The sequence below is a fragment of the Mus caroli genome, unplaced genomic scaffold, assembly GCF_978045245.1.
Source record: "Mus caroli unplaced genomic scaffold, Mus_caroli_1 scaffold_11, whole genome shotgun sequence".
In the NCBI taxonomy this organism is placed as follows: domain Eukaryota; kingdom Metazoa; phylum Chordata; class Mammalia; order Rodentia; family Muridae; genus Mus; species Mus caroli.
The window spans coordinates 53840332-53854878 of record NW_028227266.1 but is presented as its reverse complement, the minus strand read 5'-3'; the positions used below and the strand labels follow the sequence as shown (position 1 = coordinate 53854878).

The following is a 14547-nucleotide window of genomic DNA, read 5'->3' as shown; positions in this document are numbered from 1 at the left end:
GTCTACTACTTTCTCATAGTAGACTGTGATTTTACTGAACTGATCCTCAGAGTTGAAGTCTTTTACACACTCTCAAGTTCATGAACCCTATCAGCAATCATTTACTATATACTTCCTTCCTTATTTGATTTATAATAGCTGTTTATTACACTGGGTCACCCAATAGTACATCTTAAAAAAAAAAAAAAGTTGATCTAGGGTGTGGAGAAGGAAAGGAAGGAAAGGGCAGGGGATTGTCTTGCTTTTAACAAAAAGCTAAACATATCTACAGAATTAATTGTTGCACTGTTACTTTTTATATCAGAAGGTTTTTTATCTATTTATTTATTTATTTTTATTAGGTATTTTCTTCATTTACATTTCCATTGCTATCCTAAAAGTCCCCCATACCCTCCCCCCCAACTGCCATACCCACCCACTCCCACTTCTTAGCCCTGGCATTCCTCTGTACTGAGGCATATAAAGTTTGCACGACCAATGGGCCTCTCTTTCCGCGGAAGGCCAACTAGGCCATCCTCTGATACATATGCAGCTAGAGACATGAGCTCCGGGGGGGTACTAGTTAGTTCATATTGTTGTTCCACCTATAGGGTTGCAGATCCCACCAGCTCCTTGGGTACTTTCTCTAGCTCCTCCATTGGTGGCCCTGCGGTCCATACAATAGCTGACAGTGCACATCCACTTCTGTGTTTGCTAGGCCCTGGCATAGTCTCACAAGAGACAGCTATATCAGGGTCCTTTCAGCAAAATCTTGCTAATGTATTCAATGGTGTCAGAGTTTGGAGGCTGATTATGGGATGGATACCCGGATATGGCAGTCTCTAGGTGGTCCATCCTTTTGTCTCAGCTCATCCTTTTGTCTCTGTAACTCCTTCCATGGGTGTTTTGTTCCCAATTCTAAGAAGGGGCAAAGTATCCACACTTTGGTCTTCATTCTTCTTCAGTTTCATGTGTTTCTCTAATTGTATCTATCTTGAGTATTCTAAGTTTGTGGGCTAATATCCACTTATCAGTGAGTACATATCATGTGAGGTTTTTTGTGATTGGGTTACGTCACTCAGGATGATGCCCTCCAGGTCCATCCATTTGCCTAGGAATTTCATAAATTCATTCTTTTTAATAGCTGAGTAGTACTCCATTGTGTAAATGTACCACATTTTCTGTATCCATTCCTCTGCTGAGCGACATCTGGGTTCTTTCCAGCTTCTGGCTATTATAAAGAAGGCTGCTATGAACATAGTGGAGCATGTATCCTTCTTACCAGTTGGAACATCTTCTGGATATATGCCCAGGAGAGGTATTGCAGGATCCTCCGGTAGTACTATGTTCAATTTTCTGAGGAACTGCCAGACTGATTTCCAGAGTGGTTGTACAAGCTTACAATCCCACCAACAATGGAGGAGTGTTCCTTTTTCCACATCCTCACTAGCATCTGCTGTCACCTGAATTTTTGATCTTAGCCATTCTGACTGGTGTGAGGTGGAATCTCAGGGTTGTTTTGATTTGCATTTCCCTGATGATTAAGGATGCTGAACATTTTTTCAGGTGCTTCTTGGCCATTCGGTATTCCTCAGGTGAGAATTCTTTGTTTAGCTCTGAGCCCCATTTTTAATGGGGTTATTTGATTTTCTGGAGTCCACCTTCTTAAGTTCTTTATATATATTTGATATTAGTCCTCAATCTGATTTAGGATAGGTAAAGATCCTATCCCATTCTGTTGGTGGCCTATTTGTCTTATTGACGGTGTCTTTTGCCTTACAGAAGCTTTACAATTTTATGAGGTCCCATTTGTTGATTCTCAATCTTACAGCACAAACCATTGCTGTTCTATTGAGGAATTTTTCCCCTGTGCCCATATCCTCGAGAATTTTCCTGTTTTTCTTTAAGGACTTCTATCTGTTTGGTTGTGTTTTTCCTGTTTTTCTTTAAGGACTTGTGTAACTCTTTAGCAGTGTTCTCCTGTATTTCTTTAAGTGAGTTACTAAAGTCCTTCTTGATGTCCTCTACCATCATCATGAGATATGCTTTTAAATCTGGGTCTGGGTTTTCGGGTGTGTTGGGGTGCCCAGGACTGGGCAAGGTGGGAGTGCTGTGTTGTGATGATGGTGAGTGGTCTTGGTTTCTGTTAGTAAGATTCTTACGTTTGCCTTTCACCATCTGGTAATCTCTGGAGTTAGTTGTTATAGTTGTCTCTGGTTGGAGCTTATTCCTCCCATGATTCTGTTAGCCTCCATCAGCAGACCTGGGAGACTAGCTCTCAGGCAAGCTCTCCTCTTGCAGTGAAGGTGCACAGATATCTGGCATTGGGACCTGCCTCCTGGCAGAAGATGAAGGCCTGAAACAGGGCATGTCCCAGAAACTGTTAACTTCTGTAGTCCATACTCTTACCTGAGCAGACTAGTCTCCAAAGGATCCAGAAACCAATATGGCTCCCCCAGGTGCTCCAGCAAAGCCCTCCCGGGCGGGGAGGACACCTATCCTCTGGCAGGGAAGGTGCCCGGATGTCTGGAGCCTGCAATGGGGTACACCTCAGAAGCTGCCCTCTCGGGACCTTGGGAGAGTCCTCCGACTCTGCCCCCAAGGTGACCCAGTGCTGGCGCTGACCAGAAGGGACTTGTGACCCTGGTCAGGCCAGGTTTTCTGCTTCTGTAATGCTGGTCCCGTGGGATTGGAATGGAACAGAAGTTGTGTTCCACTCACTGGTGGTCCTAAGATCTCGTGGAGAATCCTCTCGGGACCTTGGGGGTGTCTGCCTACTCTGGGCCCAAGGTGACCTCATGCTGACACCTACTGGAAGGGCTATATCAGAAGTTTTAAGCTGCCCAAATGATTAACAATGCAAACAAGATTGAATGTAGCTGTGAAGTACAATGCCTGCATTCACTCACTTAGGTTGTAGAAAATTTAGTGGGAAGAATGTATATTTTTAATATTTGATTGAAAGTAGGTCATAAAGCATTATAATAATCCATACACATAAAACTTCTCTAGAATATGTTCTTAAAAAATAGTTGTTTGTGGGTGTTAAGTGTCATAGGACGTTTTCTATTATTATTAACTTTTTTATGATTAACATGTATTTGTTTTTGTATTACGTTACTAGTCAAAATATCATTTTTTATTTTGAGAATTTACAATATTGGTTAGTCATATACATTCTATATATCAATTCATGTGTAAATGTATTATCTTTTTCATTTATTCTTTAATCTTTTTTTACAGTTCAGACTTTATTACCCTCCCAGTACACCCTCTCACTGTTCCATATCTCATATCTCCTCCCCAGCTCCCAGCTCCAAGACAATGTTCCCACTCCCCCAGTCTTCCCCACTCCCTGTGACCTCAAGTCTCTTGAGGATTAGGTGCATATTTTCTGGATGAGTCCAGACAGGGCAAGTTCTCTGTTGTATGTGTTGGGGGCCTCATATCAGCTGGTGTATGCTGCCTAGTTGGTGGCTCAGTATCTGAGAGATCCCGGGGATCCGTGTTAGTCTTGACTGCTGGTCTTCCTGTAGGGTTGCTGTCCTCTTCAGTTTCTTCCAGCTTTTCCCTAATTCAGCCACATGGGTAAGCAGCTTCTGTCCATTGGTTGGGTATAAGTATCTGCATCTGACTCTTACAGCTGTTTATTGGGCTTTGGGAGGGCAGTCATGCTAGGCCCTTGTTTGTAAGCACACCATAGTATCAGTAATAATGTTAGGTCTTGGGGTCTCCTCTTAAGCTGGATCCCAGTTTGGCCTGTCCTTTTCCTCAGGCTCTTCTCCATTTTTTCCCTGCAGTTCTTTCAGACAGGAACAGCTCTGGGTCAGAGTTTTTGTCTGTAGTATGGTAACCCCATCCCTCCACTTGATGCCCTGTCTTTCTACTGCAGGTGGACTCTACAAGTTTCCTCTCTCCACTGTAGGGCATTTCATCTAAGGTCCCTCCCTTTGAGTCCTGAGAGTCTCTCCCCTCCCAGGTCTCTGGTACATTCTAGAGGGTCCCTCTACCTCCTATCTCCTTAGGGTGCCTATTTCCATTCTTTCTGCTAGGCCTCAGGGTTTCAGTCCTGTTCCCCCACGTAATACCTGATCATGTTCCCCTCTTACCCTCCCTCCCTCCTTTCCCACCCAGGTTTTTCCCTCCCTCTCCCCTCCTATGGTTACTTCTCTTCCTTCCCAAGTGGAATTGAGGCATCTTCACTTGGGTCCTTTGGCTTGTTAACCTTCTTGAGTTCTGTGGATTGTATCCTGGGTATTATGGGTTTTTTTTTGTTTTTTGTTTTTTTTTTTTTTTTTTGGCTAACACCGACTTACTAGTGAATACATACCATGCATGTTCTTTTGGATCTGAATTACCTCACTCAGGATATTTTCCAGTTCCATCCATTTGCCAGAAAAACCCATGATGCCTTTGTTCTTAATACAGGAGTGGTAATCTATTGTGTAAATGAACCACATTTTCTGTATCCATTCTTCTGTTGTGGGACATCTGGGTTCTTTCCAGCTTCTGCCTATCACAAATAAGGCTGCTATGAACTTAGTAGAACACATGCTCCTGTAGCATGGTGGGGTATCTTTTGGGTATATGCCCAAAAATGTATAGCTGGGTTTCCAGGTAGATCTATTTCCAATTTTCTGAGGAATCTCCCAATTGATTTCTAGAGTGGTTATACTAGTTTGCAATCCTACCAGCAACGGAGGAGTGTTCCATTCCTTTCTCCAGATCCTAACCAACATGTGCTGTCACCTGATATTTTGATCTTAGCTATTCTGATTAGTGTAAGATGGAATCTCATGGTCATTTTGATTTGCATTTTCCTGATTACTGAGGGCTTTGAACATTTCTTTAAGTGCTTCTCGGCCATTTGAGATTCCTCTGATGTGAATTCTCTGTTTAGTTCTATACCCATTTTTGGATTGGGTTGCTTTGTTTCTTGGTGCTTAGCTTCTTGCATTCTTTACATATTTTTATATTAGCATTCTATCAGATGTGGGGTTAGTGAAGATTTTTTTCCCAATCTGTAGGTTGCTGATTCGTCCTATTGGTTATGTCCTTTGCCTTACAGAAGCTTTCCAGTTTCATGATGTCCCATTTATCAATTCTTGATCTTAGAGCCTGAGCCATTGGAGTTCTGTTTAGAAAACTCCCCGCCCCCTGTGCCAATGAGTTCGAGGCTCTGTTCCACTTTCTCTTCTACTAGATTCAGTGTATCTGGTTATATGTCGAGGTCCTTGATCCACTTAGACTTGAGCTTTGTGCAAGGTGACAAGTATGAATCAATTTTCATTTTTCTACATACAGACAGCCAGTTACACCATCACAATTTATTGAAGATGCTTTCTTTTTTCCATTGTGTATTTTTGGCTTCTTTGTGAAAGATCAACTGTCCATAAGTATGTGGTTTCCTTTCTGTGTCAGGGACAAGGATATTCACTCTCCCCACATCTAGTTATTATAGTGCTCAAGGTTGTAGCTAGAGTAATTAGACAACAAAATGAAATCAAGTGGATACATATTGGCAGCGAAGAAGTCAAGGTATCACTGTTTGCAGATAATATGATAGTATACATAAGTGACCCCAAAATTTTCACCAGAGAACTCGTAAAGTTGATAAACAACTTCACCAAAGTGACTGGATATAAAAGCAACTCAAACAAATCAGTAGACTTCCTATTCTTAAAGGATAAACAGTCTGAGAAAGAAATTAGGGAAAGAACACCCTTTACAGTAGTCAAAAAATATAAAATATCTTGGTGTGACTCTAACCAAACAAGTGAAAGATTTGTGTGACAAGAGCTTCAAGTCTCCCAAGAAAGAAATTGAAGAAGATCTCAGAAATGGGGAAATCTCCCATGCTCATGGATTGGCAGAATTAACATAGTAAAATGGCCATCCTACCAAAGGCAATCTACCGATTCAAGAAAATTGCCATCAAAATCCCAACACAATTCTTCAAAGACATGGAAAAAGCAGTTCTCAAATTCATCTGGAAAAGCAAAAAACCCAGAATAGCAAAAATAATTCTTAACAATAAAAGAACTTCTAGGGGAATCACCATCCCTGAACCCAAGATATACTACAGAGCAATAGTGATAAAAAGTGCATGTGTTTGGTACAGAGGCAGATACATCGATCAATGGAATGTATTGTCTATTTTAAAAGTACGATTGTTTGGTGGCCTTACTCTTATCCCAGTATACTAACAGTATAGCCCAGAGTGGCCTCAAATTCATGATAGCCTACCTACTTCAGCCTTCCAAGTTCTGCTGTTACAGGTGTGGTGTTGCACACCTGGCTAAAAATGGTAAGGTCCTTGGTAGTTAAAGTGTCTAGTTCTTTTTTGTATAGTGTCTTTCATTGGGTATAGGACCCTTAAGGATGTCTATTATATATGAAAATGTCATTTATATGCACTTGAAAGTTGTATAATTGGACCTATCATAAGATGCTATTGGGGCCGGGTGGTGGTGGCGCACGCCTTTAATCCCAGCACTTGGGAGGCAGAGGCAGGTGGATTTCTGAGTTTGAGGCCAGCCTGGTCTACAGAGTAAGTTCCAGGACAGCCAGGGCTACACAGAGAAACCTGTCTCAAAAAACTAAATACATACATACATACATACATACATACATACATACATACATAAGATGCTATTGGGGAATTTCTTTCCTGTAATGTAATAATAGAAATGCTGTACTAGATTGTAGACTGAGCATTATAAGGGAAGGAAATGTGGAGTATTGAAAATAAAAAGACTAGCCTTGTGCAGGTTTTGTGTACTGGTATCTGCCGTCATATGTACATCAGTCCTTTTGTTTCTGGAAAACGCTGTTTCTTCAAGTCACCCATTTCCTCTACCTCTTAGTCTTTCTCCCACCTTTTCCACATAGATCCCTGAGCCTGAGGGGAGGGATTTGATGAAGACATGCCATTTAAGACTGAATGCTCCAAAGTCTCTCACTCTCTACACATCTTCCAGTTGTGGGTCTCTGTTTTAATTCCCATCCACTGTAAAAGGTTTGTTTGATTTGGGTTGAAAGAGGCAGTGATCTGTGTGTATAGACATATGTCATTAGGAGTCATTTATTGCTATGTTCTTCTGGCACAATAACGAGTGCAAGTCAGGCTGTTTTATAGCATTGAGATGGGGAAATGGACATAATGATCCATTTGCAATTGATACCTACTGGCAAAGGGACATTGGTTTTCTCCAATGTACTGTCACTGGGTATATCAGTCACACTCTACCATAGGTCCCATGTCTAGGACAAGTTGCCCAATACAAATGAACTCTGTGTGTGTGTACTGTTAGTTAGTTTAGTTTTAATTTGGCATTTTTTGTTTTATTAGTGTTTTTATTTTTGTAGAGTTTGTTTTCTTTTGATATTTTGAAAGAGAGAGAGAACATAAAGCTGGGTAGGTAGTGGAATGAAAGATATAGGAGGAGTTAGGAGAGAGGAAAACATTACAAAATATTGCATGAAAAAATAATTTTAAAATGCATGAGAAACCCAAATTAGCAAATCATCATCATAAGCAAAATAAGCAAAGAACAGTAACAGCAGCAACAAAAGTGGTGGACAGCTGCAAGCTGTTCCCCCCTTAAGTCAAGATTCTTATAGCAGGATTGTTGAAGGTGAATGGAAATAAAAGAAAACAAAGCTGTCCTCTGGAGAAGCAGGTTTGTTCCTTTAATCAGAACAACTGAAGGATTCCAGTCTCTGAGGAAGTGAAGACTGGGCAAGAGGTACTGTAGCTTCAGGGATTCATAAGATAGAAAAGGGAACTTTGAGGATGGAATATTCCATTCCAGGTCAGTTCCCTGCAGCCTCAAAGTAGTGGGTGCCAGTGGAGAATGGTTCATTGATCTTACTGAAACTTCCTGGATCCTCACAGTGCTCAAGCATTATTGTCAAGTCAACTTTTCTGTCTGGAGCTTCCTGGCTCACTTGAGTCTTTTAGGTCAGTAACCCTTTAAGGATAAAGCTAAGAATCTCCATTTTTACTACTTCTGCCCAACACTGTTAAAAATTTAACCAGAACAGTTAAACAAGAAAAAGTACAAATCAAGAAATAGGCATGGTGGCATATGCCCTAAGCACAACACCCAGGAAGAGCATGAGTTTATGGCTGTCCTAGGTCCATAGAGAGTTCCAGAAATTGATTGATTTTTTTCAAAAATTACATTCATGTGCTTACATGTATAATTAACACTTAGATCATCCAAAATATAAAGATGGTCTGTTTAACAGGCAAAGTTATCAAGTCACACCTTTTTTGTGTGAAAATGTGAGCCCACTCTTTTTTAAATTCATTTATTTATTGGTTTATGAGACTTCCTTTATCACTCTTTCTTCTTTTCTTCTGGTTGTATAAAAAGAATATGAATACACTTCCACAGTTCGAACTAATTTTGAACATTCTGACATAGTTGGCCAAGAGTACAGGTTCCACAGTCAACATCTGATTTTAGATTTGGTCTTTATTACTTAGTCAGGATTTTGACTGTCTTTGGACATGTTTGAGAGTGTGTTCTTCTAATATTGGAAATGGAGAAAATATAATTATATCCCTTTTTCTTGTGTCCTAATTTTAGTTCTAAGGACTAAATGAGTAATTTTTATGTGAAACACTTTGCTAAATGTCTGTTATGTAATAACCTTTAGAAGGATGCTATTGTTTTTATTTAAAACATTAATATATATCTGGCATATGCCAAGAAAATTGTAGTTAGAAGACTACAGTTAAAGATGTACTGTTATGCAAGTTCTAGAAGAAAATTAACAGAGTAAGGAGATAATAATAAACAGTAGAGGTCATTACCTGCAGTTTTTTATTTTAGTTGAGAATGTGCACATTTCTGGTGAAGGAATACTACTGGCCAAGGAACAGTTTGCTGTTCTGAGACAGTAATGTTTCTAATGAATGTAAGGAAGGAGAATGGCACCCTCTGAGGCAAGGAAATTACATCTTATCTTAGTGTAATGGAAACAAGTATTGTGTGTGGTGTGCAGACACACAGTGAAAGTACATGTGGCGGTCAGAGGTCGACTCCATTGCTCCACACCTTGTTTGTTTTGAGACACTCTCTCAGTAAAACTGGAGTCCACTGTCTTCACTTGGACCAACTGGCCAGGAGCTCTGGGCCCTCCTGGCCCCATCTCCTGTGCTGGAGCCTTAGCTATATGTTGCCGTACTTAGACCTTGCTTCTATATTGGTGCTAAGCTGCTACTTCAGGTCTTCATGTTTGCACAGCAAGCACTGTACCCACTGATTCTTCTCTCTAGTCTCCAAGGGTTTACTTAATTTTACTTACTTGTATGTGTATTTGTAAGCAGCTAAGGTTATATATGCATTTAATGTCATGACATTTTATTTTACAAAAGGGTACAAACTATATATTTTCCTCCTCCTCAAACTCAGGAAGAATATACTTCACCATTTTTCCCTTCCTACCCCTCCTACGCTATCTTCCCACGTTCCCACCTCATACCTCTCTCATATCCATGACTCACTTTTCTTTGATTATTATTGTTACGTGTGTGTGTGTGTGTGTCTGTCTGTCTGTCTGTCTGTCTGTGTCTGTGTGGTCACAAATATATAAATATAATCTATTAAGTTTCTCTTTGTTGTTTATATGTATATAATTTCAGGGCTGACCACTTTACATTGTATAACCAATTGGGGGTGGTCTTCCCTGGTGTAGGCTAAGTCTCCTCCTCTCTGCAGTCTTTAGTTTTTTTGTCTATGGGTAGGAATCTGTAAGATTTTTTTCCCCTGCTGCATTAGCATGTGTGCTCATAATGTCCTTGTTTAAGCACCCATATTGTGAGGTATTGGGTGAAGCTGCTCTGTTATTCTAGGAAACACAAACCCACAAGAAACTTCCTAGTCCTCTGACTTTTATAGTCATCCCCCTTCCTTGATGTTTCTGGCACCTCATGACAAGAGCTGTGTAGTAAATATATACTTTGGGCTTGGCTCCTTACAGTCTTTTGATCTCTGCATTGTATCCAGTTATGGTTTTCTGCCATGGTCTCCATTTGCTAAAGAGACACTTCTTTGATGAGAGGTGAGAGTTATCTGTGGGTGTAAGGATTGTTTTAGAATTTTGTTAGGAATTATGCTGGCCTAGTAAAGTATAAGTAATAGGCTCTCTTTTCAAATCCATAGGTAGTTGGCTAGGTTCCTAGTCCCAGGCATGATTTCCCTCCTGTGTAGTGGGTCTTGTTTCCAATTGGATAGCTTTGGTTATCACTACAATATGAGTACCACTGCTACACTTTTAGGGCTATTTGCCATGCTGGTCAGCTTATGCTTCATAGGTGTCCCAGATGGATAGAACTGTTGATATCATCCCTCCTTTGGCAACTTGTATACTACTCTGTTGTACTGTGGAAACTGAATTTCACAAGTATGCTGGAATAAATGCAAGTATTCATGTATTCATAGCCAGACAGCAACCTCATCTTCCTCAGTTACCATAAGCCACCAACTGGCTCTTGTTGAGTAGACTAGGCTGACTGACCAGGGAATGGCATGGATCTTTTTGTCTCCATTTCCCAAGTAGGGGCTGGGGATGGGAGAACATAAGCACACCCACCCCTTCATGCTATTTTTTATGTGGTTTCCAGAGGATTGAACTCATATCGCAGGCTTTTGTGACAAGTATGTTACTTTTGAGAATGTTTTCATAAGAGTAATCATAAGACTTACTAAGATTTGGTTTATGTTTTTAAAACATAACTTTTTAAAATATAGAACAGATCTAGAAGGACTGGGCAGATGTCTCAGTGACGAAGATCTCCTGAACAATCAGAAGGGCCTGGGTTCAGATCCTGACACATAAAAAGCTGAGTATAAGCCAGGCGTGGTGGCGCATGCCTTTAATCCCAGCACTCGGGAAGCAGAGACAGGCAGATTTCTGAGTTCGAGGCCAGCCTGGTCTACAGAGTGAGTTCCAGGACAGCCGGGGCTACACAGAGAAACTCTGTCTCGAAAAAACAAAAAAACAAACAAACAAACAAACAAACAAAGCTGAGTATGGCCACACATGTTTGTAACCCTAGTGCAAGTTGTAGGTTGAGGGGACATGGTGCAGAATCAGGAGGTTCACTGGGGCTTGCTTGCTTGACAGATTCTCATTGCCATGTTGGCCCACCTGTTCACACAGATGCATATAACACATACACACCCACATACATTGTACAAGCACAACACACAAAGGAATAGTCAGAGGGATCTAGTTAGAAACTGAGGTACTAGTTAAAGAGTTGTTTCAGTTATACAGATGTCACCTACAGACTGTAACTAGGAGATACTAGTGAGGGTTAGTGGGTGAATCTGGTATGGACTTAGGGTTGTGAAGAGAATGGATAGGTTTTGCTAATGAATGAGAAATTATGTTAAAAATGGTACAATTTACGGACATGGGGAGCCTAAGAGGGTTTTTTATTATTAATTTTTTAAAACCTACTTTAATAATGGTTCACAAAATTCTTTGAACTTCTTTCTAGTCCTTGCTTTAGCAAACCCATGAGAGGACATGTGATGTTTGGAGAGAGTATAAGTAGGACCCAACAGACACTGAAGGCATGCATACATAGCTAGCTGTGCAACACTTTGTTGGTTTCACATCCTAGCTGATCTTCCCTTTACTGAGAGAAGCATAGCAGAGAGCCTAAGAGTTTAATGGTCATCTTATTTTAGATTAGGAGGATAATGTAATGTCAAGAAGCAGCTGAAAGAGTCAGAGGCAAATATTTTTACCCAATCAATAGACAGAAGCTGCTGACCCCTGTGGTGGAAATAGAGGAAAAGCTGGCCCTGGAGGAGGGCCAGAAATCTCAACCTGGACTCTGAGATCTCTCAGATAGTTGAACACCAACCAGGCATCATACAGCAGCAGTTATCAGGTCCCCAACACATATACAGCAGAGGACTGCTGGGTCTTGGTTTAGTCAGAGAAAAGACTGGAGGTCCCAGGGAGTTTAAAGCTCTGGTGGGGTGGGGATTGGGGGCATCCTCATGGAGACAGGGGGCAGGGAGGAGGCATGGGATGTGGTATGGGGGTAGACCAGGAGAGGAATAAAATCTGGAGTTTAAAATAAATAAAAAGGAAACAAAAGAAGAAGCCTTATGATGAAAGATTTTGGGGAGGAGGAAATGATCTGTAGGGCAAAGGCTAGAAGAGACACAACAGAGTTGGTCTTGATGTTGGTTTCCTAACAAGGTCAGTTTGCAGATTGGTTAAGGTTGGTAAGATTTTTGCTGTATTCATAAGTTCAAGAGAGAGCAGAATTAAAGAAATAAAGGTGAAGAGGCTATACTTCCTGGTTCCATAGGGTACTAGCTTTAGGGGACAAGAAAAAGGGTTCTTTTGAGATGGTTTAAAGAAAAATTAAAGTGTGAAGAATCAGAGAAATGTAGATATAAGTCTAGGGGAAGGAATAAGATTTAGTGTACTTTTGGAAGTCTTAACCCTGACAGGAGCATGAGTTTAAATATAGTAGAGTGGAGAAAAGGCAAAGTGTGTAGGCACACAGACTGATAGGTAAATTGGTCATGGGAGTGTGTGGGACTTCTATATTATGATCTTCTATATAATTCCTAAGTTAAAGAAACATAGGCTTTAACTGAGAAATGGGAAACAATAACAAGTGTTTGAGATTTGAAGAGGGGTTCTAAAACGAATTTCTAGGAAGACAAGGGTGTGAATAAGCTAATGTATGTGTGCTTGGCTGCCTGGCATTTGTGCTTGAGGTATAGCATCCTAAAAAATGAAAGTAGTTGACATAGATTCTCCTATAGATACACTACTCTTCTGCAGCTATAGACACAGAAATAGATGTGAAGAGCTAGATGTAATGGGATTTTGCCATATAAAATGAATGAAAATAGAGGTAAAGGAAATAAGTACATGAAATAGCATGTTGCAGTGAGAGGACTTCTATCTAGGATGATGGGAAGGCAAACAAGTCAAATTCTACATTTCAACCAAACAAAAACTGTCTTCAGTGCTATACACTTTCACCTCTGGCATGTCTCTTCTGAGATGATTTACCTTTCTCTCCCCTTTCCCCTACTCTAGTCTAGATGCACACATACAAATCCAGCATCTGCTCAGATCACCAAACACTGCACTGCCTAATTACAGTCTTTCCTCTTTACCCTGATGAACACCTGTGTCATCTTCCCCTTAGGTTCCTATTGCACATTAAATGACTAACTGAACCCTTGTATGGTACTATAATTTTTTGTATATATTTTCCTTTCCCTTTGCATTACTATGCCCATATATCCTTAGTGTATCCTTAGCGTATCCTTAGCGTATAGTGCATTTTGTGCTCACCAAAGGTTTGATGAGTCATTGAAAATCTCAGTTAAAACAGATTCTTCAGTGTATTTTAAAGCAATTGTGAAAGCCATTATTGCCTAGGGATTACTTTTAGTTTATTTATACACACACACACACACACACACACACACATAGATATAATCTATTCTGTCTACTATTCTGTGGTAGTCCTGTATTGTTTTAAAATATCATCACTGCCATCATTTCATTGATTATTTTGCAGGAACATCTGTCTTTGAAGAAGTATGTTGTTGACATTGTGATTGAAAGTGCAGCTCCACCAGAGCCTGTAAAAGATGGAGAAGAACGGCAAAAGAATAAGAAAAAAGCTAAAAAGATAAAAGCACGGATGAACATCAGGTAACAGAAATGTCCTTAAATATAAAACAAAAGCTCTTAAGGATTGGACATTTAATTTAATGGAAGAAAAAAAAACATTTAAACTTGTTTGCTTCAAACGCTTTAGAAAAAACACCAATGAACCTAATTTATAGCCACTTTCTTTGATTGAGAAAGAAAACTGAGTATTGATCCAAAACCCTCCCTTTCACCTGCTCAAGGACTCTTCCTATAATTAGATACCGAGGCCATGCCAAACTTGTGCCTCTTTCAGCATACAATGCTACATTTAAATATTTGTAAACTAAGCTTATTTTTCTTTCCAACTATTGATTTTTAAATGAAGTATCAAAGAAAATCAATAGCAATCAACAAATAGAAGTTAGCTGGCTGTGGTGTCAAAGCCCATGACAGGGTTTAATTAATTTCATTGCCTGTCACAACAGGAAAAGTTCAAGAAATATCTTAAAATGGAAAGTGAGTTATCAGACCTGTAGTTTATCATCAGCCTCCAAAGTGACATCTGAGAGCAGACAACTGTGTAGTACATTACCTCACAAGCTTTAAATGTCACTTGATGACTGATGGATCTTGTTTGAGGACAGAAATACAGTTCTTTCTTAGTTGATACCTTTAGCATTGAGAGAAAGCATTACAAACCTTACCTTTGATCATGAGAGTCTCAACAGAAGAAGATGCTTATTAGTCCATAGAATTATTTATAAAATGTGTAACAAGAATAATGCTGACTGATATCGTTGTCTGTGGTTTCCATGTCCAGATTGTGGCCTGTCAAGGAATCCGTTTCATCTTAAAGCTCAGACATAACCACAGAGTGTTTTGTTTCTTTGAAAATGAATAGTTAGAAAA

The 14547-nt window shown here is 40.1% G+C and overlaps 1 protein-coding gene across 3 annotated transcripts in view; it reads left to right on the top strand.

Moving 5' to 3' along the window:
* Scaper (S-phase cyclin A associated protein in the ER) overlaps window positions 1-14547 on the top strand; it is a 365479-nt gene that overhangs the window by 145418 nt on the left and 205514 nt on the right. For all 3 annotated transcript variants that reach the window (XM_021171564.3, XM_029481364.2, XM_085844651.1), the window contains exon 22: window positions 13562-13698. In XM_021171564.3, the coding sequence (XP_021027223.2) occupies window positions 13562-13698 (137 nt within the window). The remainder of the gene's footprint in view (window positions 1-13561; window positions 13699-14547) is intronic.